At 35.0% G+C, this 24,068-nt stretch overlaps 1 protein-coding gene across 1 annotated transcript in view; it reads left to right on the top strand.

Annotated features, from left to right (window-relative positions):
- PCCA (propionyl-CoA carboxylase subunit alpha) overlaps positions 1-24,068 on the top strand; it is a 358,009-nt gene that overhangs the window by 263,167 nt on the left and 70,774 nt on the right. Inside the window, exon 20 of the mRNA XM_019754213.3 lies at positions 10,889-10,987. Coding sequence (XP_019609772.1) covers positions 10,889-10,987 — 99 coding nt within the window. The remainder of the gene's footprint in view (positions 1-10,888; positions 10,988-24,068) is intronic.

Genomic DNA, 24,068 nt, shown 5'->3' with positions numbered 1-24,068 from the left:
CAGGATAAGAATACCTACACTTTTTCTGTTATATTAAGATACAAGACAGTTCATATTGAAATGTTAAGAATCATTAATTATAATAGAATAAAAATGTTTGAGATATTTCTGTCATGTTTTAGCTGAGAAATAAATGTTGAAGCAAGTAATTTAGCAAAGTTATTACATCTAAACAATAAGAAAATTATGTGCTGCTTATTGTCAACCTGTTAACTTGTAGAATTTTAAAAAAAGTATATTTGTGTTTCACGTATCCAGCAGTTGATGTAGAAGTCAGTGAACTATAATAATGTTAAACAAGCAAAAAAGTTAAAAGATGGTAATATCCCAATTTAATTAACTACATTTTACTTTTGGGGAGTCGTACCTTATCTATTTGATATATAATTTAATAATCTTATTTTTTGTTAGCAGTCGTTAAGAGATAAGATCCGAAAAGAACCAACACACATCTTTATCTCTAGAACAGTCTTCTTTTCTTTCAAGGTATAAATAGTAGTATGCAGTGAGTGATTATACAAATACTGTATCTTTGTATTTAGATTACATTTGTTACTTTTGCTTTTAACAAGTGGATTTAAGGGAAATACTCTGAGGAGAATTACAAGATAATTGTTTCTATAATTTACGTAATTTATATGGCTCTTTAATTTCCTTATATGTGAAATAGGAGGAGAATTGTGGGTTGGAGTATATTATTTCTAGGTTTTTTTCTAGCCTAATAGTCAAATCAGAAAACTGCAGACTTTTTCCACTTTTTGTGCAGAGTGATTATTTTTAAGATATACAAAGAGAGCCTATGAAAGGGCCTGGAACTAGTTATTCCTTTCTGAGAATTAGATATAGCTGGATCAAGAAATCTTCTTTATCCTTCATACTGTTTTCAGAAATAGAAGCAAGATATACGTATGATCAAAGTCTTTTTTTTTTTTTAAATTTTAAATAGTGGAATACCTTGATTTTTATCTTAGATTTAATTCTACATAATGTTAATCTTCTTAACATTTGATGACAAAAAGGAATTTAGACTTTGTGTATGACAAAAAAGAAGACTTGTATGGTGAATCAGAAACACAGCCTGTATCTTCCCAAATTTATATTTTTTTTGGAATTGCTTTTTGGCAAATATTTTGTTTTGTAAGTTTTACATTCCTAATGTTGAAAAAATTGTTTAGCAGGTGCCTACTGCAATAGAAGCTATAATATTTTGACTGTGTCATGAGGTATCTCTGAGGAAGTGCTTTTTTTGTTTTTTAATGGTAAAGGATGTAAGTAATCTCTCTCAAATGTCAAATTAATTTAGGGTGTGTACTTTCTTTTTCCCTTATGATTACGTAGATAGGAAAATTGAATGTTCCAAACAACTCATGGAAAATGTTCCACATCAACATTTGTACCAGAAATGCAGTTAAATGCTTTTAATGGAATACAAAGTTACAGGTAGATTATTTAATATGAGAAAATGCTTTCTTGAAATAGGAAAGAAACTGTTATTGAACTGTTATTTTAAATATCATAAATTATATTATTTTATCTTTGAACTGTTATTTTAAATATTATAAATTCTATTATTTTGAATAATTTTCAACTAAACTGATCTCTTAAGCTGGGGGAAAGTTATCAGACAATAGAGCATGTTAAGATGAATTTCATGAATTCCACCCAACATAGCCTTGCTCGGATTAATTCAAACTTATAATGTCGATACTTTAAGTAGAATATAATCTTTAAATGATTACAGGATGGAGAGACATATGATGTCCTTATATTAAAGGTTGCAATATTACACATCTCTTTGCATTTTACACTTTTTAGAAGCAGGCAGGACCTCCATTTGGTTGTTGTCACATTGTATTTATTTCCCCTTTATCCATGATTTTGTAAATGATGGGTTTTATGGTTACAAAAGATTATTCTGCCTGTAGTGAGGAGGACCAGTTGGAGATACAGAATATAGGCAGGCAGTCTACTGCAGTAGTTCAGGTGAGCTGATGGCAGTTTTGGGCTAAGGTGGTAGTGGTGAAGATAGAGAGAATTGGGCTATTTGAAAGCCTCTCCAATCATCTGTTACTCCTAAATCGGTTTCCTATGCTCTTCGATATAATCTCTCCATTTCCTCTCTACCCTTTCCACCGTGCCCTTTGTATCTCTTTCTTTGTCATCAACAAACTCCCCTGTATTCTCAGCCTTTTCTCTGGATGTTCCATCACTTACTTGCCTTCACCAAAACCCAGCAGTAGTTTTTCTGTCACACCACATGCACCTCAGAGAAGAGAGGTGGGATTGTTTTTTCCTAGTATCATTCTAGACCTCTGTTCCCCTTCCGCTTGTGAAAACCTTCTTCTTTGAAGCTCACATCATCAGTCTACATCACTACCTCCCCTTCTTCTTGGCAACCTTCAGGTTTCTTCCTCTGCTTGTAAAGGCTTTCATGGTCTGTCCTTCTACCTCAGTACGTTAGTCCTTATATTTTCTATCCATCCGTGGACCCCACTCCTGGTTCTCCATACTTTAGTCACCTTAGAGTCCCTGGCCTGTAATTATAGTCATTCACTTAACAAATACCCTTAATTTCCCTAACCCCTTCATTCTTCCATCAATCCAAACTCAGATAAACTCAGCCTCCCACTTTCTTTATGGCTACACCACACAAAGTAGCTGAGTATTGCTGGAGAAAATCACACTTTTGCTGCGTTTCTGATAAGCTCACTCTTCTCCCTTTTCCTCAGTGACTCTTTTATACCTTGACTACTCTGTTCACACTTCCCATTTTTTACTGCCTCAGTTTATGTTATTCCTGAGTATCCTGTATCTCTCCACTACTAATAGTGTAGACCTAATCACCATAATTTTTATTTTTGTTTCAGCTAATTCATTCTCCAAACTGTAGCCAGAAAGATGATGATGTCACTCTCCAGTTGGAATCCTTTAGTGTTTCCCAGTGCTCCCCACTCTCTCAGGGTGCCATGTTCTTTTTTTTTTTTGAGTTCTGCACACTGGCTTCAAATAAGCTAAGCTCTTTCCTGCCTGAGGGATTTTATTTACATGATATTCCCTCTGGAATATTCCTTCTGTATAGTCCCACTCACCCAACTACCACTACCACATTAATTCCTACTCTTCACACTTAGCTTTAGATCACTGCCTCAGAGAGGTCTTCCTTCCTGTTGAGAAGTAAATAATAGGGATTAAGTAGCAAATACAAAAATTGCTGAAGATTTATGAACTTTCAGAATACACTTTTAGCAGCCAAGTTGTAGAAGGTTTTGGGGAAATATATGTGGTAAGAAAATAGGTACAGAGCACTTTTTCTAGAATCTGTCAGAAAAGGAGAGAAATGCTTTGGTAGTTGGATTGCGTAGTGGCTGAATTGCACATGTACTGAAAATATGGGAGTCCTGTATGTGCTAGAAAGCAGAGGGGGAAGCAGCCAGTGTGTGAGATACCAGTAAAGGAAAAGAGATGGTTGATGACGTAAGAAAATGATATGATATGGCCAATTCTAATAAAGGAAAGGAGATGGTTGATGACGTAAGAAAATAAGAGGACTTGTGTCTCATGGCTTCAATTTTGGTAAAGAAAAGAGGTCATCTGCCAAGAGTGTGGATCAGTAGTATATGGTAATTAATATAAATTTGGTGAGCTTGAGTTCTAGATCTGTTTAAACTAAAGACATAAATTCTTTATGTTTGGGTTAGCATTTCTAAACAGTGCTATGTCTTTGGATTGCTTTTGAAATACAGAGTTTTAAAATAATCTAAACTATTCAAGTATTTCATAGTGCTAGAACATTTCCACAATGTTTTCTGCCTTGAAAGGTGTGAAATTTTATTTGAGCCCCAAAGTATTATGTCATTTGTCACTTTACTCTTGGTCTATTTTTCTTTTTGTCCTCACACTGAATTTTACTTAATTTGTTAGCTTTTGTTGTTAAAGGAAAGATCTTAAAAACTCTAACCCCAGACAGATGCTTGAGCAAAACAAAAAATCTCTTTCTAGTATTAGAATTGGCCATATCAGAAATTAACTGTCTCTATATAGCTTAAATAAAAGGGCTTTGCAATCATAAAACCGTAGAATTAGACCTACAAGAGATCTTCAGCATTGCTGGTTCAAGTCACCCATTTTCAGATGAGAAAGAATTGAGAAAGAGAGAGATGGTCTGAAATACATTGTAAAAATGGGTACAGATGAAATCAATAAATCTATGACCAGAGAAATTGAAATGAGTATTGCTTCATTAACCAAAATGAATTTTTAAAATGACTACTGTTTATTGTGTGCCTGTTGGTGAAACGTCTAAAGTAGATATTGACTGCATGCTATAATGCATGCTATATATTTTTTAAATATATAATATACGCATACAGGACAAAATTTAAAAGCATGAATGGGTTTGCATTGAAAAGCAAGTCTCCTTTACATCCCTATCCCTCAGCCTCTCTGCTCCTCTTATACATTAGTTCAGAGGTTGTCAATGCATTTAAAAACACCCTTACAGGGTTTTTCTTCTTAACAAATGATAGCATACTATATACATTATTTTGTATTTTCTCGGTGATGGTTTCTTATCAGTACCTATAGAGATGCCTTATTTTTAAAAAGGGGCGCTAAGTACTTACATGCTACAAGATACATTTATATGATATGTACTTTAAGGACATCTTGGCTGGGTATAAAATTGGGGGCAACATTCGTTTTTCTTTTTTAAGTATTTAGATCATATCACTTTGTGGTTTTCTGTTATCAGTTTTGCTCTTGAGAAATGAGGCTGACCTGACGTTTTCCTTGTTTGTGCATGATTTCTTATTTTTGCCTAAATACCCATATAATTCTTTATTTTAAAAGTTCCATAAATATCATTATTGTGCAAATGAAAGGTTTTATTTATTTTGAAAGGTTATACCTTATCACCCTATCATATCTTTGAATTTACATTTATTTTTTTTCTTTTTAAGCCTTTGTGAGAAGACTTTTCTATTTTCTTTGGATCCCCTTTCTCCCTCCTCCATATCTATTGTTTTTTATGTAAATTGCTTTTATATTGTTGGTCTTTTCTGTTTTGTTTTGTATGATTTCTCCATGTTCTTCTCTTTCTTCTTAGTCACACTTATTCTATTTTGGGTTGCTTCTTAATGTGGCTTTTATCTCTATAATGTTATTTTTTTCTTCATTTTTTTTCCTGAGTTCTACCAGCTTGATTTTCATTTCCTTCTGTTGTTGTATAATTTCTTCTTTGAACCTTTGTTTTTCTTCTTTGAGCTCATTTTTTTTAAAGAGGGGTCACGTTTCCTATGGTTGTCTTTGAGACTTTGTAGAATTATTTATCTGCACTCTTCCTGTGTTTCTTTGAGTAGTTAATTTACCTTTTTCTCTTTATAAAAATGTTTTTTGCAATTTTCATGCAAAGATCTGGTATTGGTTATTTTCTGATTGTTATTTATGTTGCAATAGAGTAGGTGGTTGGGTATAAGCATGGGCAGCCTGCAGCTTTTTCTTGTCAGAATTGTTACCTGAATGCCCTCTCACCAGATCTGTTATTTTCATTACCCTGGATTTCATTTCCCATCAGTTTTTGGTTTTGAAAAGATAGGATGGTTCTTTATGTCAAGTTATCAGTGTCATAATAGTGAAATGCCACTTCCACTCTACATCTGCTGCTCTAGTCATCCTTGGTTCAAGAATTAGGTGTAAACAATATATGTGGCATAATAACAAGAATTCTTCAGTTCAGTCTGCCCCTAACTTTCTATGGTATTAAAATGTGGTTCAAAGAAACATTCTCTACCTCTCGTATGGCTTATACTTACATTGAGATTTCACTCCTCTAATGATAGCATGAATAGAATCATTGCATCTGCTGTTCAAAATTGTTTTTTGGAGAAAACAATTGTTTACTGCTTGAGACAGTGACGGCATATGATGGCTTTCATCATGTTGTCTTCCTTCAAGTAGAATTTGCAGATACGTTTCATGTTTATGATTTGGAGTTATGATAGCTTCCTTGCTTCAGTTACAGAGTGAAGTTGCAAAATGATACTCATTGCTTACAAGATGTACAAGGAAATGTAGTTTCTTAGTTGGTTATCATGTGTAATCTTCCTCATAAGCCCTCTACCTTTAATAAAGGGCAAAGGGGACACAAAGCTTGGTGATAAACAGGATCTTGGGCTTTTGATAAACAGTGTCTTTCAGGTACCCTAGTGCCTCAGGTTTCTTCCCGTTACTCCAGCTTCCACTGAGGTGTGGGCTCTGGTTGCATGTATTACTTAAAGGGGCCTCTGGGAGGTGGTTAGACTTCTCTTATAACTAGAGAGGAGGGTAGGAGAACTCAGACCCACACTGTCCCTACAAGGCTTTGTTGCAAGGACCTGGACTGGTGACTGTCCAGTAATGAGTCATCCTGTTTCTCATTAAAGAGGCTTCTGCTACCCGTAGTCCTGTTTACTGTTTCCCTGCAGTCATGGAGTCCCCTGTACTATGTGCTCTTTGTCCTGATCCAGACCTTCTCTAGGCGTCTTACTAGGACAGGTAGAAACTTCTGGATTCCTACCATGATGTACTTGTATCTAGCCTCTTCCTCCATCAGTGCTGTACTGTTGCTCCTATATCTTGTTAGAATGCCATGAAACCAAGTACTGATCTTTACTAGCAGCCTGCAGCCTTTCCTCAACTATGTAGACCTCTAGCCCAGATATTTTTAGGGTACTTGATACCTGTCAGAGTGTTTTCACCCACTCTCGGCACCGCCTTCACCCCCATCTGTTCCCAAGGGTCCACACAGAAAAGAAAATAGGGAGAACTCTGATCTCTGATGTCTTCCTCTTCCTGTTATTTTTCCTTCACGTAATCCACAGGGACCCAATAGGACCTGTTTTATAATTTTCACATTCTGTCTGGAAGGATCTTTCCTTCTGTCGTTTTTGCCAAGTTAACATTATATCCACTCATCTAATAGCATAAGATGCAGGGAGAGAAATCAATTTTTCAGGAAGAAAAGATAAATCAGTTAGTTCAAAAATACGTTTTTAAGAGAGATTTTTCTCTGTATGTTTTTATTTTTTTAAAGTCGGATTTATTGAGGTATAATTATATAAAATTTACCCTTTTTTAATTGATAATTTTGTTGTTTTGATACACAGATATAAATATAGTTGTGTAATCACAACCAAAATCAAGATTTAGAACATTTCTGTCATGCTAAAAGGTTCCCTCCTACCCCTTCCTACCGTATTTCCCTGAAAATAAGACCTAGCCAGACAATCAGCTCTAATGCGTCTTTTGGAGAAAAATTAATATAAGACCCGGTATTATATTATATTATATTATATTATATTATATTATATTATATTATATTATACCCGGTATTATATTATGTTATGTTATGTATGTTATAAAATATTAGACCCAGTCTTATATTGTATACCGTGTTTCCCCGAAAATAAAACCTAGTCGGACAATCAGCTCTAATGCGTCTTTTGGAGCAAAAATTAATATAAAACCTGGTCTTATTTTACTATAATATAAGACCGGGTATAATATAATATAATATATAATATAATATAATGTAATGTAATATAATATATAATACCAGGTCTTATATTAATTTTTGCTCCAAAAGACGCATTAGAGCTGATTGTCCGGCTAGATCTTATTTTCGGGGAAACATGGTAGTCAAAGTTTTCTTCCTACCCTTAGTCACTAGCAACCACTGATTTGTCATGTAATGTCATAAAAGGGAATCATACAGCATATAGTCTTTTGTGTCAGCCTTCTTTCCCTTACTGTAATATTTTTGAGCTGATTATTGCAATTACTTTTTCATTGTATGTATGTACCGTATTTGTTTATCCATTAATCAGTTGATTGGACTTTTGGTTTTTATCCTGTTTGAGGCTGAAGTAAACATTCTACACTATACAAATATTTACAAAGTTGTGCAACCATCATCAAAGTCAATTTTAGAACATTTTCATCATGCCAAATTAAAAAATCCCATTATCCATAGCTGTTTCCCCTCAATCCCCCCTCATCCATTCCCATCCCACCTCCCTCCCCCATCCCGGCTCAAGGCAATCACTAATTTACTTTCTATCCCTATATTATAGGTTTTTATCTTCTGGACATTTCATGTAAATGGAACTATATAATATGTGGTTCTCTATGACAGGCTTCTTTCAGTTAGTATGTTTTCAGGGTTCACCCATGTTATAGCTGTATCTGCATTTCATTCTTTTTTCTTGCCAAATAATATTCTATTGGATGAATAAATCACATTTTGCTTAAACATTCATAAAATATATTTTATTTCAGATTTTAACATAATTTGAGTATATAAAGTTCTTTTCTTAATTACCCTTCATATACCCCCAAAAAATGGCAATAGCAGTTTCATTTTGTCTGCCCTGTTGTTTCGAAATTAATATCAAATACAAATTTTCAATGATTATCATTCAAAATCTTTATTTATAGCTTCTAGCTTTCTTTTTTAAACAAACATAACAAAATTTGTATAATTGATTTTGAGCTTTTTTAAACTTTTAAATTTAGAAGTCATTTCAAAGCAAATATTTTTAGTTTTAAAAGATATTTTTAGCACTTAGTATTTGTAAAACTAGAGTTTCTTTGAAAATCTTTCATTACATAAGATATTTAATTTGGGGGGAGGGGTTAAATAGGATCATTTAAAAATGTATTATAACTGATGTAATCAAACCTATGGCTTTTTTACTCAGTTCTGTATTATATAGTGTTTTAATAGTAAGTAATATATGAGATACCATGATTATCTGACTTTATTTTTAAAATTCATTTAAGGGTTGGATAATAAAACCATTCGAGACAGGGGGAGAAAATATTTAGGAACTGTCATGACAGGTATATTGGTAGAGATTTTCATATGTTAATGTATTTAATTTTTATAGCACCCTTTTGTAGATATTTTTACTATAGTATAGTTTTGAAACTGACGCTCACAGAGTAAATACTCCAGTTTAGTAAACAACTCTAAACTTAGTAAACTAGCTTAATAAGACATCAATATTAAGTGAGACTCAAGCCTGTATGATTCCAAAACCATTGCTTTTTTCCCCTCATTATCTGAGTTATACTGTAGGGAGGGCACTAAACCTGGAAACACCAGCAAGTGCATAATATGTGTGCTGCTGAGATTCCGTTACATAGCCAATAGCATATCTTTGTTTCCAGACTTTGTGGTTATACTATAGGGGGAATACACACACACACACACACACACACACCACACGAGGTGTGATAAAAACCTACGGTGAATATTGCTACCGAGTACCATCCAAGGGATCTTCAATACGGGAAGCAGTGCATTGTGCCTTAGTAACAGTGTGTGACAAGTTTCAACTTGTTCAGTGTAGTCAGTCGGGTGTGAGCTACCGTTGAGAGAAGGTTTGTTTTAAAGTGTGCCATAAATCATGGATGACGAATAATGCATTAATATGAAATGGGCAAACTGCTTCATCTTCTATCATGACAACACTTCATGTCACACATTGCTTCTAGTATATGGCAATTTCTGTTAAATAAAAACATTACAGTGTGTCCTCATCTACCTTATTCACTGGATCTGGCACCGTGTAACTTCTGGCTCTTCCTCAAAGTCAAAATGACCATGAAATTTAAACGTTTTGAATAAGTTCAGGACATCGAGGCAGCCACGACAGCATAACTAAAGACACTCACGAAAGAGGACTTCCAGAAATGCTTCAGAAAGTGGCAAGAATGATGGGATAAGTGTGTTTGCAGTGAGACGGGTATTTTGAGGGGGATTAATGGCAGTGTGTCTTTTACTGTAATAATTTTTTTTTATTTAAACATTCACCATTTTTTTATCATACCTTGTATGTCTCTCTCTCACACACACACACACACACACACATCTATTCAAACATGTACGTCAATATGTATATGTACACACATATTCTTCTAAACAGTATAAGTTCGTGTGTGTCTTATTTTAATGAGTGTTTTTTTAAGAGAAGTAAGTGATTGTTAGGGATAATATATATGTTGGCTCTGCTACAGGTTTATTTTGAAGTTTTAACAAAGTTAAATAATCTGTTATGTTGTTTACTGTAGACTTAAAATAATAGGGTTATTTTTTTAACCTCTCATATTAAAGAGTTAGGGAATGAGTGAGTGAAAAGGAAGAAATTACTAATAGTACCTTTTATTTTAAATTAGCTTTGATTTATTTTTCTTTCAATTGCTTTCATATTATTTCTTTGGAAGTTAAAATTTTTCTATTCAGAATATCTGTTTTAAAAGATTATGGAGGTTTTTTTTGGTATCTTCATGAATGATAACTTGATGAAATTAGTCATTTATTATCAACAAAAATGTAATAGAACTTTACAAAGTTCAAAATGGACTTTTAATATTTAACACCAAAGAATTTTGCCTAATTAAAGCTTCTGTTTAATTACGATAACAATGCATAGTCCTTCATTAAAATTAACACAGAAAAGTTCTTTCTTGGTCCTTGGAGAGGATATTATATGCAGGCCCTGTTGTGTGGGTTGCAAAATGTCACTGGAATTTATATGCATTACTTGTCTAATTGCAGTAAATGTAGCATGTCCAGATAGGTTTGGAGTTAGAAGGCTGTTTGTTACTTACTGGAAATTACTTGAAACCTCAGTACCAAGAGGCAGCTGTGCCCAGGTCCTTCATCTCTCCCCAGAGATGGCTAAGAAGACTCTTGTTGGACCCTGTCTTTCATGGCGGGAGCAGTAAACATGACAGGTTGTTTGGGAGCCATCTGTTTAAAATGGCTGCTGCTTTGTATGCAGCAATGAACTTGAGATCAGTTTTCTGTCTTCCTTTATGGTAACAGTCTTATTTGGTGTCACAACAGGTGGAAGTTGATGGGTCGAAACTAAATGTTACCAGCACGTGGAACCTGGCTTCACCCTTATTGTCTGTCAACATTGATGGCACTCAGAGGACGATACAGGTAAATATTCTGATGCTTTACTTAGAGGACTCCATTAAGTCCAGAATCCTTCCCAGTACCTGCGTGGTTAATATTTACAGATATGATAGGGAAAAGCTGCATTTTATCCATCTCATACATTTTATAGTTGAAAACAGTTTTTCTTACTTTAGAGAATCTTAAGTCTTATTCTAAGGAATCAATGTTTTCTTTTTTTCAGGCAATCCAGAGAGGTTAGTATATTATACTTTGTTATAAATAAAGCATCCTGTATGCTTTTCTAAAAGTATTAAAAGATTAGTAGTTTTCTTTGCCATTGTGGAATTTTAATTGTAAAATATGACTGACTTTGTTACCTTCCTTTTCTGTGTAATTGAAATTGTGTAGTATTATATCAGCAGAAACATAAGCAAGCTATTCAGGTTGACTTGTCTAGCACATTGATGCCTTTTAAAAACTGAGTAATCTTAATTTGTTAACCTCTCCCAATATAAAATTTCTTGCATTGAGGAGATGCCTTGAAATCCAGAGTTGATTTGAATATTCTTTGTAACAGTGACCTCCATTTTAAAGTAGGAAGCTATGACAAGAGATTCTGCTAAAATTTCTTCATCTAACCTCATAGTTGAGGTTTAGGCTTCCAGGAAAAACAAAACAAGACACGATAGAACATGTAACTGTCACATGCAAATAAAAATCATAAACCTTCCAAAGCATTTAATCTCATTATTTTTTCTTGTTTTTAATGAAAATGTTCTCACATTTCCTTAACTCAATTTTACATAAGAAACTGATTTTTAAAACCTAAAGAAATCAGGAGAATCACAGATGGAGACTGCTCTATACCAGATTCATAAGTACTTCTGTTAGAGACTGTGCAGCAGAGGATTCCAGTATTCCCCAGTAAATATTTGATGATTAAACTAATTTCCAAGCAAGTTCAATTGGTATATTACCTACATAGTTCTCAGAAACGTTAAACTCTCAGTAATGAGCCTGTATTTTAACTTTGGTTTTGTGACTTGTCCCAGTATATTTTTTTTCCCTAATATTTTCTTTCCTATTCTAAGTAGGAGGTTAAACACTTGAGACCCTTGAAAAAAATATCACTGCATCATTTTACATAACTTCGATTGTAATTATGTCTTCAAAAAACATGGTTTTGTTATACTTGGTTATGTTCAATAGTATATACTCTGCACTGAATGTGCTGTGGCTCAGGCATTCATGTGTTTGGTCAGGGGTACATACTATGACCTCTCAGTATTGAATAGAGAGGATACAAAGTCCTAATCTTTGTGTCAAAATATTTTCAGCATCCTTCTCGTTGACTATGCAGATAGGTGTCTTAATGGCACTTTTACGTGTAGAGTTGCTAGCTAAATTAACACTGGGTATGTGTTTAGAATACTCCCAGAAATATTTTCCAATGCATAGGGATAAGGTTCCATAAATCCTTTTTCAGTTTTATAAGTTCTTTGCTTAAAAAAACCAAAAGAAAGTTAACGTGAAATAAATGACCCCCTCAAGGCAGACTCCTTGACTCTTTGGAGGAGGTTATTGCTTTCAGTTGCATGTTCTCTGTTGGAAGGAAATAAACCCGGAGAGGTAAATGGTATACTGAAAAAAAAAAAAAAGTCATTTACCTAAAGAAAGGTGAGGACAATTGTTCCTTATCAGACCAGATAAATTAATTTTATTTACTTTCTATGGGCATTAACATGCAGTGTTGACTTTTTATCTCCAAAAATAATGTGGTCCCATGAACTTGATAACAATTATCATCAGAATAAATAACACATAGTGCTTACTGTGTATCAGGTACAGTTCTAAGCACGGTACATATAGTAACTCATTTTATCTTCACAAAAGCTGTTTAAAGTAGGTACTGTTATTTATACTTTTGTAAAGGAGGCAACTGAGGCTCAGAGAAAGTACAGTGACTTGCTCAAGATGACAGCTACTGAGGGGTAGAGCCAGAGTTGAAATCCAAACAGTCTTGCAGAGGATCTATGCTGTTAAGTATTCCACTGTGCCGAGGCAAGCGAAGTCACTGCCCTATGATCACAAAGCTAGGAAGAAGCTGAGCAGAAATTGGAACCCTGGCAGTGTGACCCCAGACTGGATGCTTCTAACCATTCTGCTATAATAGTACTTTTCAACTTTCCCAGAGAGTTCTTCAAATAATAATTTACCTCTCATTCATGCTTTAAGCCAATGATACTCAAACTTACTGTGCCTCAGAATTAACTAAAAAGATTGTTGGACCAGCCCTCAGTTTACTCCGATTGAGTTGGTCTGGCCTAGGCGTGCATTTCTAATAAGTTCCTAGGTAATGCTGCTGCTGCTAGTTCATGGTCCACAGTTTGAGAACCACTGCTTTAAACCTTTGAAATCAGAGAGTAAGCTATGGAATGATGAGCAAAAGTGAGGTAAGTAGGAGCCAGGTCATTTGATGGCTTGTTAAGTGCATAGTGTGGCCTCTGCTGTATCTTTAGGCCAGTGGGACCCATGGGAGAGTTTTAACTAAGGAAGTGATGATGTGCACAGATCCGGAGTTTAGAAAGCGCTCTTTTTTTGTTTGCATTGTAGAGAGTGGATTGAAGAAGAATGAGACTGGAGGCAAAGAGAGAGCTTAGAAGGTATTAGAGAAACAGATGGGAAATCATTTTGCCTGGAAAATATTAGCAGCAGTCAGAATAAAGAGCACTGTGTGATAAAGATACTTGAAAGAACGACAGGAGAACGAACTGGTGGCTTCACAGTGTTCTTTGCTGATTTCTCTTCCTCCTGTCCTTAAGCATGGGCAGATCTGCAAGGTTCATTCCTAACCCCAGTTCTCTCTATGCTGACTTCCTGGGCTGCATTATTGCCCAAGAGTTCCATTCAGATCAATACCTCCGAGCAAATAGCAACGAAACTACTGTTGTGTATTTGGAGTTCTCTTGCACTTGTTTTATGGTAAATTCGGAGAACTATTACTACGGGTATTTTTTTTAAGTGCTTTTACCATAATAGCTGTTCTTTTTTTTCCTGGATTTTCGGACATACATTTTAACTCTTTATTATTAAATGTTTTATATACACAAAGTAATATGTGTTAATCTTATAAAAACTGTAGACTAACGCGGTGAGCCTGTTTACCGACCATTTAGATTAAAAAAGGAAACCTTACCAGTACAATTGACTTTTCTCAGTGCAGCCTCAGATTAAACCCTCCTTCCTCCTGCCCCCAGAAGCAACCACCACCCGGTATTTAAATTTATCCCTTCCTTTTCTTTAGGGGTATTTACATATATGGTAAAACTGTAAAGAATATATTAGTTAGCTATTTGTGTTTTTGAACTTGATGTAAATGGCACCATACCCTCCATGCTCTGTGAGTTCCTTTTTCCTCCAGTATTATGTTCGTGAGTTTGGTCCATGCTAATGCATGCAGCTTTACTTTATTTCCATATTTTTAAGTCATATTAATATACCTCAGTTTATTCTTTCTCCCCTAAGTAGACATCTGTGTTATTTATTTTATTATCATAAACAATGCTTATATGAACATTCTTCTACTGCATGTTCCCTCTTGAAGTAAGAGTTCCTCCAAGGAACGTGCCAGTAGAATGTCTGGGTTGTAGGGACTATGCACCCGTGATCCTGCATGGTAATGCCAACTGGTTTTCCCTATGTGATTATACCAGTTTATATGCCCACCAATATGAAGATGATATTAATATGAATAACAAGCTAATCTTACTGTATGCTTTCTATATCAGGCACTGACTCTTCTAAGCACTTTATTGTATTAATTTATTTAATCTTCACAGCAATTCAATAAAGTATGTGCTCGTGTTTTCCCTAATTTTGCAGTTGGGGAAATTTAGGCTTCTAGGGGATAAATGGCTTGCCCAAGGCATTCTGCTAGTTATTGGAGGAGTCAGAATTTGAACCCAGGTGTCTGCCCTTAACAATTTCGCTTCATATCCTAGTGAATTACTATCGGACTACTTAGGCTTTTCCCGGCTAGTAGATTTAAGTGGTATCTCTTTGAGGTTTTAATGTGTAATTCCCTGATTAATGATTGCAGTGAGCATTTCAAAACATATTTATTTATTGACAGTTCTCTTTTCTCTTCTACAAATGCCTGTTCATGGCTTTTGCCCAGTTTTAAAAATGCGGTTGTCTTTTTCTTATTGACTCATAAAGGTTCTTTATATTTTGTGGATTGTGATCCTTTGTTATATGTGTTAAAAATAACTTCTCCCAGTTTGTAGCTTGTATTTTAAATTATATGTTTTTAATCTGAGAGTAAATATTAGAATTTTCAATCTTTTCGTTTATGGTTTATGTATTTTGTATTGGATTAAACAATCCTCTTCTACTCCCACACTCATAAAGATACTCACCTATATTTTTCTTCTAAACCTTTTAAATTGTGCCTTTTCACATTTAAATCCTTAATCTTCCTGGGATCGATTTTGTGTATGGTATAAGATCCGGTTTTACTTTTTAAAATACGGATAGCCAGTTGTGCCAGAACTGTTTATAGTCATGGTTTTCTCCCCTTACTAGCTTGCCTCCCTCTCACCTTTCCAACCCCGAAATTCTTTAAGAGGCTTATTGTTTCTGTGAAGTATTTCTCAATTAAATGTAAACAAAAGTATGATTTTATTCCCTTTTCATATGAAACTCTGGTCACTATATTTGCTTTCATGAGCTCTATGCCAATCACTCCCTTTCATTTTTCATCTCTAGGGAATCCTTAGCTACTTAAAAAGGGTGTGTGTGTTGTGTATGTGTTGTGCAGACCAAGGGTATCAGATGGCATTTAAGATACACCTTACGAAAGCATACTCATGAAATGGGAGGTAGATTGGGAAGCCTTCAGGTAGGGAAATAATGCTAACTTAGCATGGGAAAATAGATTGGAGGAGCCAAGATATGAATGGAAGGTTAAAGAGTCTGTGCTTTTCAGTTACCGGTGGAGATATCATTGAAATGATTTTTTGCAGCGGAAAGTAATGTTCATCAAAAAGCTGTTGTGGAAGGTTAATGTGTCTTCATAATAAAAGAGGGGCTAAGAATTTGAAGGGGTAGTGGGGAAGGAGTTCATTTAGAAAATAATCATATTTCTTCACTCATGAGGTAACAGATCCTAAAGTAGGGCGCTAAAACTATACAGAGAAGGGGCAGTTGAGTTTGAAGAAGTTGATGATGAGAACTTGAAACAATTTGTTGAATGCTGCTCTATACATACAATGGATGACATAAGGACCACTAAATCCTAAATCCAACAAATATTGGTCCACTGCTTTGACTGTTTTCCTTTCTTTCTTTTTTTTAAATATTTTGTTGGCCTTGGCAGGCATTGTTAGGTGGTTATCCTTTTAAAAGAAAGGTTTTGAAAGGGAACGCTGCATTCCAGGCTTTTACAAACCAAGCCACCAATCATGTACCAATTTCTAAAAGCAGGAAAAAAACGATAGAAATTTGGAGTTCTATGCCAATCTGAGATTAAATCTGCTGTTCTTTTGTTAGATTTTTCTTCAACACTATTTTGTAACCTTAACAGGATTTTAAAAGTTGTATAAAATATACATAAATTATAAAATATAAAATTTACCATTTTTAACCATTTTTAGATCTATAGTTCAGTGGCATTAAGTACATTTGAATTGTTCAACCATCCCCTCTATCCATCCATAGAAGTTTTTCATCATCCCAAACTGAAACTCTGTTCCCATTAAACAATAACCTGTGATTCTGCTTCCCCCAAGCCCCTGGCAACTCCCATTCTACTTCCTGTCTCTATGAATTTGGCTATTCTAGGTACCTCACGTAAGTGGAATCATATCGTATTTCTTATTTTGTGACTTGCTTATTTCACTTAGCATAATGTGTTTAAGGTTTATCCATGTTATAACATATATCGTAATTTCCTTCCTTTTTAAGGCTGAATAATATTCCATTGCATGTATATACCACAATTTGTTTATCCTTTCTTCTGTCAATGGACATTTACTTTTTTCTACCTTTTGGCTGTTGTAAATAATGCTGTTAATAGCATGGTTGTACAAATATCTCTTTGAGTCCTGGTTTTTAGTTCTTTTGGGTATGTACCCAGAAGTGGAAATTGCTATATCATGTTGTAATTCTAGTTTAATTTTTTGAAGAACTGTTTTTCACATCAGCTGCACCATTTCACATTCCCATCAATGATGTACAAGGATTCCCTTTCTCCAAATTTTTACCAATGCTTGTTACTTTCTGGTTGTTGTTTTTATTTTTATAATAGCTATCCTAGTGGGTAGTGGTATCTCATTTAGATAGTTATTGAAAAAGCATTCAGAATATTTTCCAATACTTGCTCTGCCTTCACCTGTTTTATAGTATAGCCAATTCACTACATAAATGGAACTTTTTTAGTGCAAATAGAAGCAACTTTCTTACAACTGTTCTTTTAAACCCATTCTCTCAACTGATTCTTTCCTTCTCTACATAAAATCGTGTATAATTCTCACAATCTGTACAGTTGCTACCAGGTAATAAGCAAGCAATATTCTATTTGGAAGAGGGTATATTTAAAAGTCTAGTTTATTGTAATGTCAAAAACAGGCGAAAACTAGTAAAACTTCTAGATTGAGAAATTTTTATAGGGAAGATGAGAGAGTTACTTTCTTCTTTGTTGCTTTATAATCTCTTCCACTTCTTACCTGCTATCTGGGTCTCTCCAAATTTGCAGTGGAGGGTAAAGATAGGAAGTACACAGCAGGAAGAGCCAGCAGATGTTATCTGGTATTCATTCTTTTGGGTCATGGCAAATGCCCATCGATGGCTGGTGTCTTATGTAGATCTGGGGGAATTCCTCATCTGCAGAACCCTAATGCCTGCTCTGTCTTTTCCAGTTGCCTTCAGCATCCTATTCTCATCCTTCCAGGTGTTCCTGTTGGGCAGGGTCTCTCATAATGACCCAGCCCCCATCTCTTTTGCATGATCCACATCTGAACCAAAAGAAACAGTTGTAAATCCTTGCCTCGCCAGTCTTTTCTCTTCTTGCCCTGTCACCGAAAGGATTGCTTGTCTTCTCTACGTGTCCCTCCAAATCCAGGAGATACATAGAAAACCAAGTGACTCTCATGAAATCCCTCTGGCTTAGCTTAAAGTGTTCAACTTCAAATTCTTAGCATAAGACTCCTCTCATTAATTTTTAACTTCTTTCATAGTCTCTTGAAGTGGGAGATGGGCAAATCCTGGTTTCCGTTTCTTATTATGTCCTACCAGCTAGCCTAGTTGTCATCTTCCTTAAGGATAAGTGAGTATTTAGCAGCTACTTAGTTTTATTGTTGAATCCCTGTGACTACATAAACAGTAGCATTTAACACCTTTATCTGATTAGGTGATGGGATACTTGGGGAGGAAACATACTTTTGCCTTAGGAATTTTCTCCCTATTCATCCAATCAGATTACACTGTCTATTCACCTTCCTGGTTTTCACTCGTAAACTTCATGAGCTTAATTTTATCCATTAGTTTCTTTAAAAATAAATTGTATTTTGGCATGTACCACCATTTGAACACCAAATTTGATAGGTTACTAGCTTCCTTTAATTAATCTAAATTGACTTGCCCTTGAATTCCTACTAACTTGCTGAGTTCCTGGCACATGGAAAGGCTCAGTAACTGTGGATGAATGGATGAATGAATGAATGGACACTCACCTTGCATTTTTTAATTTCACAAATAACCTTCATTTTAAGATTTAGATTTTTTTCTAAGCCTTCATCAAATGGCCTTCTTAGCCATTTTATCAGTTTTCTTTAATTCCTGATCTTCCAACATTTGCAAAATCCATACTCTGTTAGATAACATGGCTGGTTGAATTCTGCAGATGCAGAATCACTGTAGTTTCTGTGAGAGCATAGAGAAACGAGGGCTCCCAAGGACCTGCCTACTGACGTATCTTGTATATCAAGCACGTTTCTTTCCAGTTGAATAAATGTCTTTCTTACCTTCCTTCATTTGCTCTGGGTAGCTCCTGAGCTGCTTAAGACTAACAGTGGAAAAAAAGAAAGACTAACAGCGCTATGTACTGACAGGTATAGAAAAAGGTCCATCTCAGGCTGATTTCCTCCTTCTCAGAGGTTTGTGCATGCACTGTTTGTGCCCTCCTTCGCCCTGTGTCACTAATTATTCAGTGCTCAGTCAAGTCTACCCTGCATTCCAATTTATCCAGTTAGCGGCTTTAAGTCTTCTCTTCTGACTTCAGGAAAGTCATATATATTTCTGGACAAAAATTCTAATCATTGTTAATAACTTTTTAAGTATAGAGCTAGTGATGCATCTATCTGAAAGGAGGAGGAAGTCATATATTTTAAAATGAAATCATTTATAATAAATAACTGGGATCTAAACACTGAAAACTCTTAAAGGTCCTGCTTAGCATTTTTATAAGTTTTTAATGTAGTTCTTCCATATAACAACTGAACCAGGTTTTTCTCAAATATCATCATTCAAGAAAAATAATAGAATTTCACATTTATTTTCTTTTTTTATGTTGGTTATATACTAGCACTTTCCTGCTATTTTCATAGCAAATGTTGAGTCCGTCGGTAACAATGCTCATTAAATAGGTCTTAGTGGTAAGTTTAAGAAACTAAAAACCATTTCTCATTTTTTTGTGGGAAGATATATTCTGATTTCCAAATTACTCATTTAAAAAGTTGGGGAATAAAGCAACGTTTCTAACAGAAATCTACTATGAGCCATATATATGCAGTTTTAAGTTTCTTAGTAGGCACATTAGGAAAGAACAAGTGAAATTAATTTTACTAATCCAGTTTATTTGAACCCAATTTATCCAAAAGGTTGGCATTTCTACATGAAACAATATAAAAAAAATATTAATGTGATACCAGAAATGACACATAACGCCTGGCATGTGTACAACAATAACTTAAGTAATGGAACAATTAAAGTGAAATCTAGGCCCTAACAAAACAATGAAGTTGTGTTTGATAGAAAAATACATTACACTGCTTCTGAATTTAAATTTAAGCTAATTAAATTAAACCGAAAAATGCGTTTTTCAATTGCATTAATAACATTTCAATTTCTCAATAGCCACATGTGACTAGTGGTTACACAGTTAGAAACAAAACCTTTTATAAATCAGGGAGAGTTTATAGACGAAAAATACAAATATTCTTTTTTTAGTGTTCCCCCGTGTGTCAACCACAATTTTGGTTTTTCTTATTTAAAATTAGAAATAGATGCGTTAAATTCATTTTTAAATGGAAGATGAATTTCTCATCGAGTTGACAGCTTAATTTCGAAGCTTAACAAAAATTAGAACTATTTTTTAAAAATGGAAAGATTTCCTGCCTGTCGCATACAATTAAAGTGTTGAAACAAAACAAAAGATTTGCTGTGTTCTATACGTGTTGAGCTCACTCTGTTTTCTCCACACACCCAGCATCTTCGTAGTGTGGAACGTGCGGGATGAATAGAACTTTTTTTTTTTATTACTATGACTATACTCTATTACTGTGAAGCAATTTTTTCTACGCTTGAAAGAGGCTCTTCAATTTTACTTTGAATAACTCAAATAGTTTTCTATTTCTTACAATGTAATTTGTCCAGTGGGATTTAATATATTGCTTCTTGTTAGCATTTTACATACTAGATTTTCATTTTGCGTAGTCATGTTGTTTGAACATTTGCAAGCAGAGCCGACTAACTGCTATTGGCCTGTTTCTTTGTGTGGCATGATTTCTTCCATCCACCTGCTCACAGCAGGTTGTCTACAGGCCTGAAGAGTAGCTAAATACTTTTGAAAATATCTTCAGATCCTGCTAAGGTCTAACAATTTCTGCATTTGTGCACTGTGAAGCTATTCATGGTGTACCTTTAAAGGCTGTTTTCTTTTTATTTCTCATATTCTTGTTTAAATATTTTCTGGAGAAAATAAATTTATTATAAATAATAGTACAAAGCTGATCGCAGCACTAGTGTATTCTACATTGAATAGGTCATTGATAGTCAACTAAGTGGAACTAATTTTCTATGTTAAAGCAGACAAATTTGGAGTAGTGTCACAGGAATCTCATGTTATTTACTACAGAATACCAGATTAAATGGATTACTTGTGAATTGATTGCAGGGTTAAATAGATTATATAACATGATAACTTAAAATGTTCAATGGGACTGTGTAACACAGGATATTATACAAGCACATGAATATGATAGAAGAGATGTTATTGTGTTTGCAGATAGTAGTATAACTACTGACATAGTTATCAGTTATCAGTATAACTACTGATATATTCGCAAATGCTTGCCCACACAGAATTTAAATAGATTTTTTTAAGTGAGCCTTTATTTTCTGGTTTTGAAGAAAATGAATTGATCTTCACACCACTTGAGAAGAAGTTAAAAATAAGTTATTTTCTCAGCTTTTTAGATGAAAATAACTCCACAATCTCTGAGAACTAGTTTTAATCCTAATAAATATGCGCAGATGCTAAATAAGTATTTAATAATATTTTAATTAGAAAATGAAATGAAGTGACTTATGTTTTTGCTTATACTTTGCTTGTAGTTGGAATTAATCATCTTATGTTTTTAGTTCCAAAATAAATGTTTTCCATGTTTTTCAGATGTTTCTCCCCATCCTTACCCCTTAGAAGTAATTAACTGTTATTTTGTACTATATGCATGTGATTACTCGAGTCATCAGATGTAATATGAAACCACCTATTTAGGATGTATAGGATACATAAATATGTAACTTAGAATAAGTAGAGGTATTTTTTTCTAAAGAAGTAAGAAATGAAACAGTAATTATTAATCATCTTTTTACATTCCTGAAAACATCTATTAAAGTTACACATCTTAGAAACAAGTCCACCAGTAGAACAGAAATAACTCCTTTCACTATGCTTAAAAAAATTTAATCACAATTTAACAGCTGTGATGTTTTTGCAACTATAATTTAAAATATTAATTTTGGTGCAAGTCTACCTGCTTTTATAACATAGTCCTAGCAGTTTCTCGTCTCTAGTGGCATATGTTTTATGATTTGGTGTTGCTTTTAAAATTTTAATGTAATAGAAAAATGTCTTTCTGAATCCCTCCCCACCCCCACACATACTTTTTTCTCCTCCACTCTGTATTAACTAGAAAATGATATTTTAGTAGCTGCCAGAAGAAGAGCATTTTAAATAGTATAAACACTGATTGTAGTAAACATGGAAAATAATGCACGCAGCTGCGCTGGAGACCGATAAGACAAATCCCACAGTAATGGCCTTTAAAACATATTATCAAGTTGGAAATCAGTGAGGGGAAAAAGAAAACTATTACTATTTCTTCCTCTTACTGTTCAGTGAGATTACTTTTAAAGGTGAAATTGCCTCTGATTTTATTATCCTAGGAAGATATTTTTAGAACATTTGGTTTATTATTTTGTGAATATTTTTGCTTTTGTTTGAGTGCGCGACTTTGCTAATTTTATATGAATTTGATTCTAACATGTTAAAATGACTTTGTTAACAAAGTCTTCTTAAATAGTCTTTTGTTTAAAGAAGCAAAGGAGTATATTTTGTAAATGTTGGAGCAGACTATCAAAATAAGAAGGAAATCTCTAGCTATGAAGTGCCACTTAAAATGAAAAAGGGGTAAAATATTTGGAGAAAATATTTTAATAAGGATGGAATATATTTCATGAAAATCAAAGTCTTAATTTTTTTTTTTTTTTTTTTTTTTACTTTTTGCTGTTAGCTTATCAAGCGGTCAGTTCATATTTGTTTTGGCATGCCTCATTGTAGGCATTGAATACTTTGTTCTTTGTGGATTCTAAAACCTAATTGTCTTAATCCTAGACTGTGGGAAAAGTGTATATTCCTGTTTCCTGTATAGAAGTAAATTACAGTTTTGAATGAAGTTTTATTTTCCTATTTTTCGTTACATTGATCCTTATTGCTGAGATAGGTTAGGTTTGGGATCTTTCTCTGTCTCTCCTCTCCTCTCCTCTCCTCTCCCCTCCTCTCCCCTCTCCTCCCCTCCCCTCCCCTCCCCTCCCCTCCCCTCCCCTCCCCTCCCCTCCCCTCCCCTCCTCTCTTTTCTTTTCTTCCCTCCCTTCTTCCCTCTGTCCCTCCCTCTCTTTCTATGCAAGCATACAGATTGTGGTAGTGTGGTGGGGGGAAAAAGGCTGATAGTCATTATGTATGTAATTATAACCTGCTTTAAACTGAATGCAAAGTTAGGGGCAAATTATTGGTACTTGTATCTATGGTTTACATATTCATTGATACAATTTGTGTTTTTAATGTGAAAATATAACTATTGCCCTTTTACATATGGCAGAATTACTTCTATTTGCCTGAGAATCAGTCTAACCCTTGCAGGGTAAGGAAAAGGAACTATTGTATGTTGTTTTTTTTAAAGATTTTATTGGGGAAGGGGAACAGGACTTTATTGGGGAACAGTGTGTACTTCCAGGCCTTTTTTCCAAGTCAAGTTGTTGTCCTTTCAGTCTTAGTTGTGGAGGGTGCAGCTCAGCTCCAGGTCCATTGCTAGTTGCAGGGGCACAGCCCACCATCCCTTGCGGGAGTCGAACCGGCAACCTTGTGGTTGAGAGGATGCGCTCCACCCAACTGAGCCATCCGGGAGCTCAGCGGCAGCTCAGATCAAGGTGCCAGTTCAATCTTAGTTGCAGGGGGTGCAGCCCACCGTCCCTTGCGGGACTCGAGGAATCGAACTGGCAACCTTGTGGTTGAGAGGATGCGCTCCACCCAACTGAGCCATCCGGCAGCTCAGCTCAAGGTGCCGTGTTCCATCTTAGTTGCAGGGGGTGCTGCCCACCATCCCTTGTGGGACTCGAGGAGTTGAACCGGCAACCTTGTGGTTGAGAGCCCACTGGCCCATGTGGGAATCCAACCGGCAGCCTTCGGTGTTAGGAGCTTGGAGCTCTAACTGCCTGAGCCACCGGGCTGGCCCCTATTGTATGTTTTTTAATGGCTCTTACATGGAAGGTAATGTCAGATATGACCTAAGCTGAGTTCTAGATTTTGGTGATACAGCAGTGACCAAGACTTACGTTGCGACAGGGG

The sequence above is a fragment of the Rhinolophus sinicus genome, chromosome 16 (assembly GCF_057876585.1).
Source record: "Rhinolophus sinicus isolate RSI-liver-muscle chromosome 16, RSI-T2T, whole genome shotgun sequence".
Classification (NCBI taxonomy): domain Eukaryota; kingdom Metazoa; phylum Chordata; class Mammalia; order Chiroptera; family Rhinolophidae; genus Rhinolophus; species Rhinolophus sinicus.
This window is presented reverse-complemented; position numbering and strand designations above follow the sequence as displayed.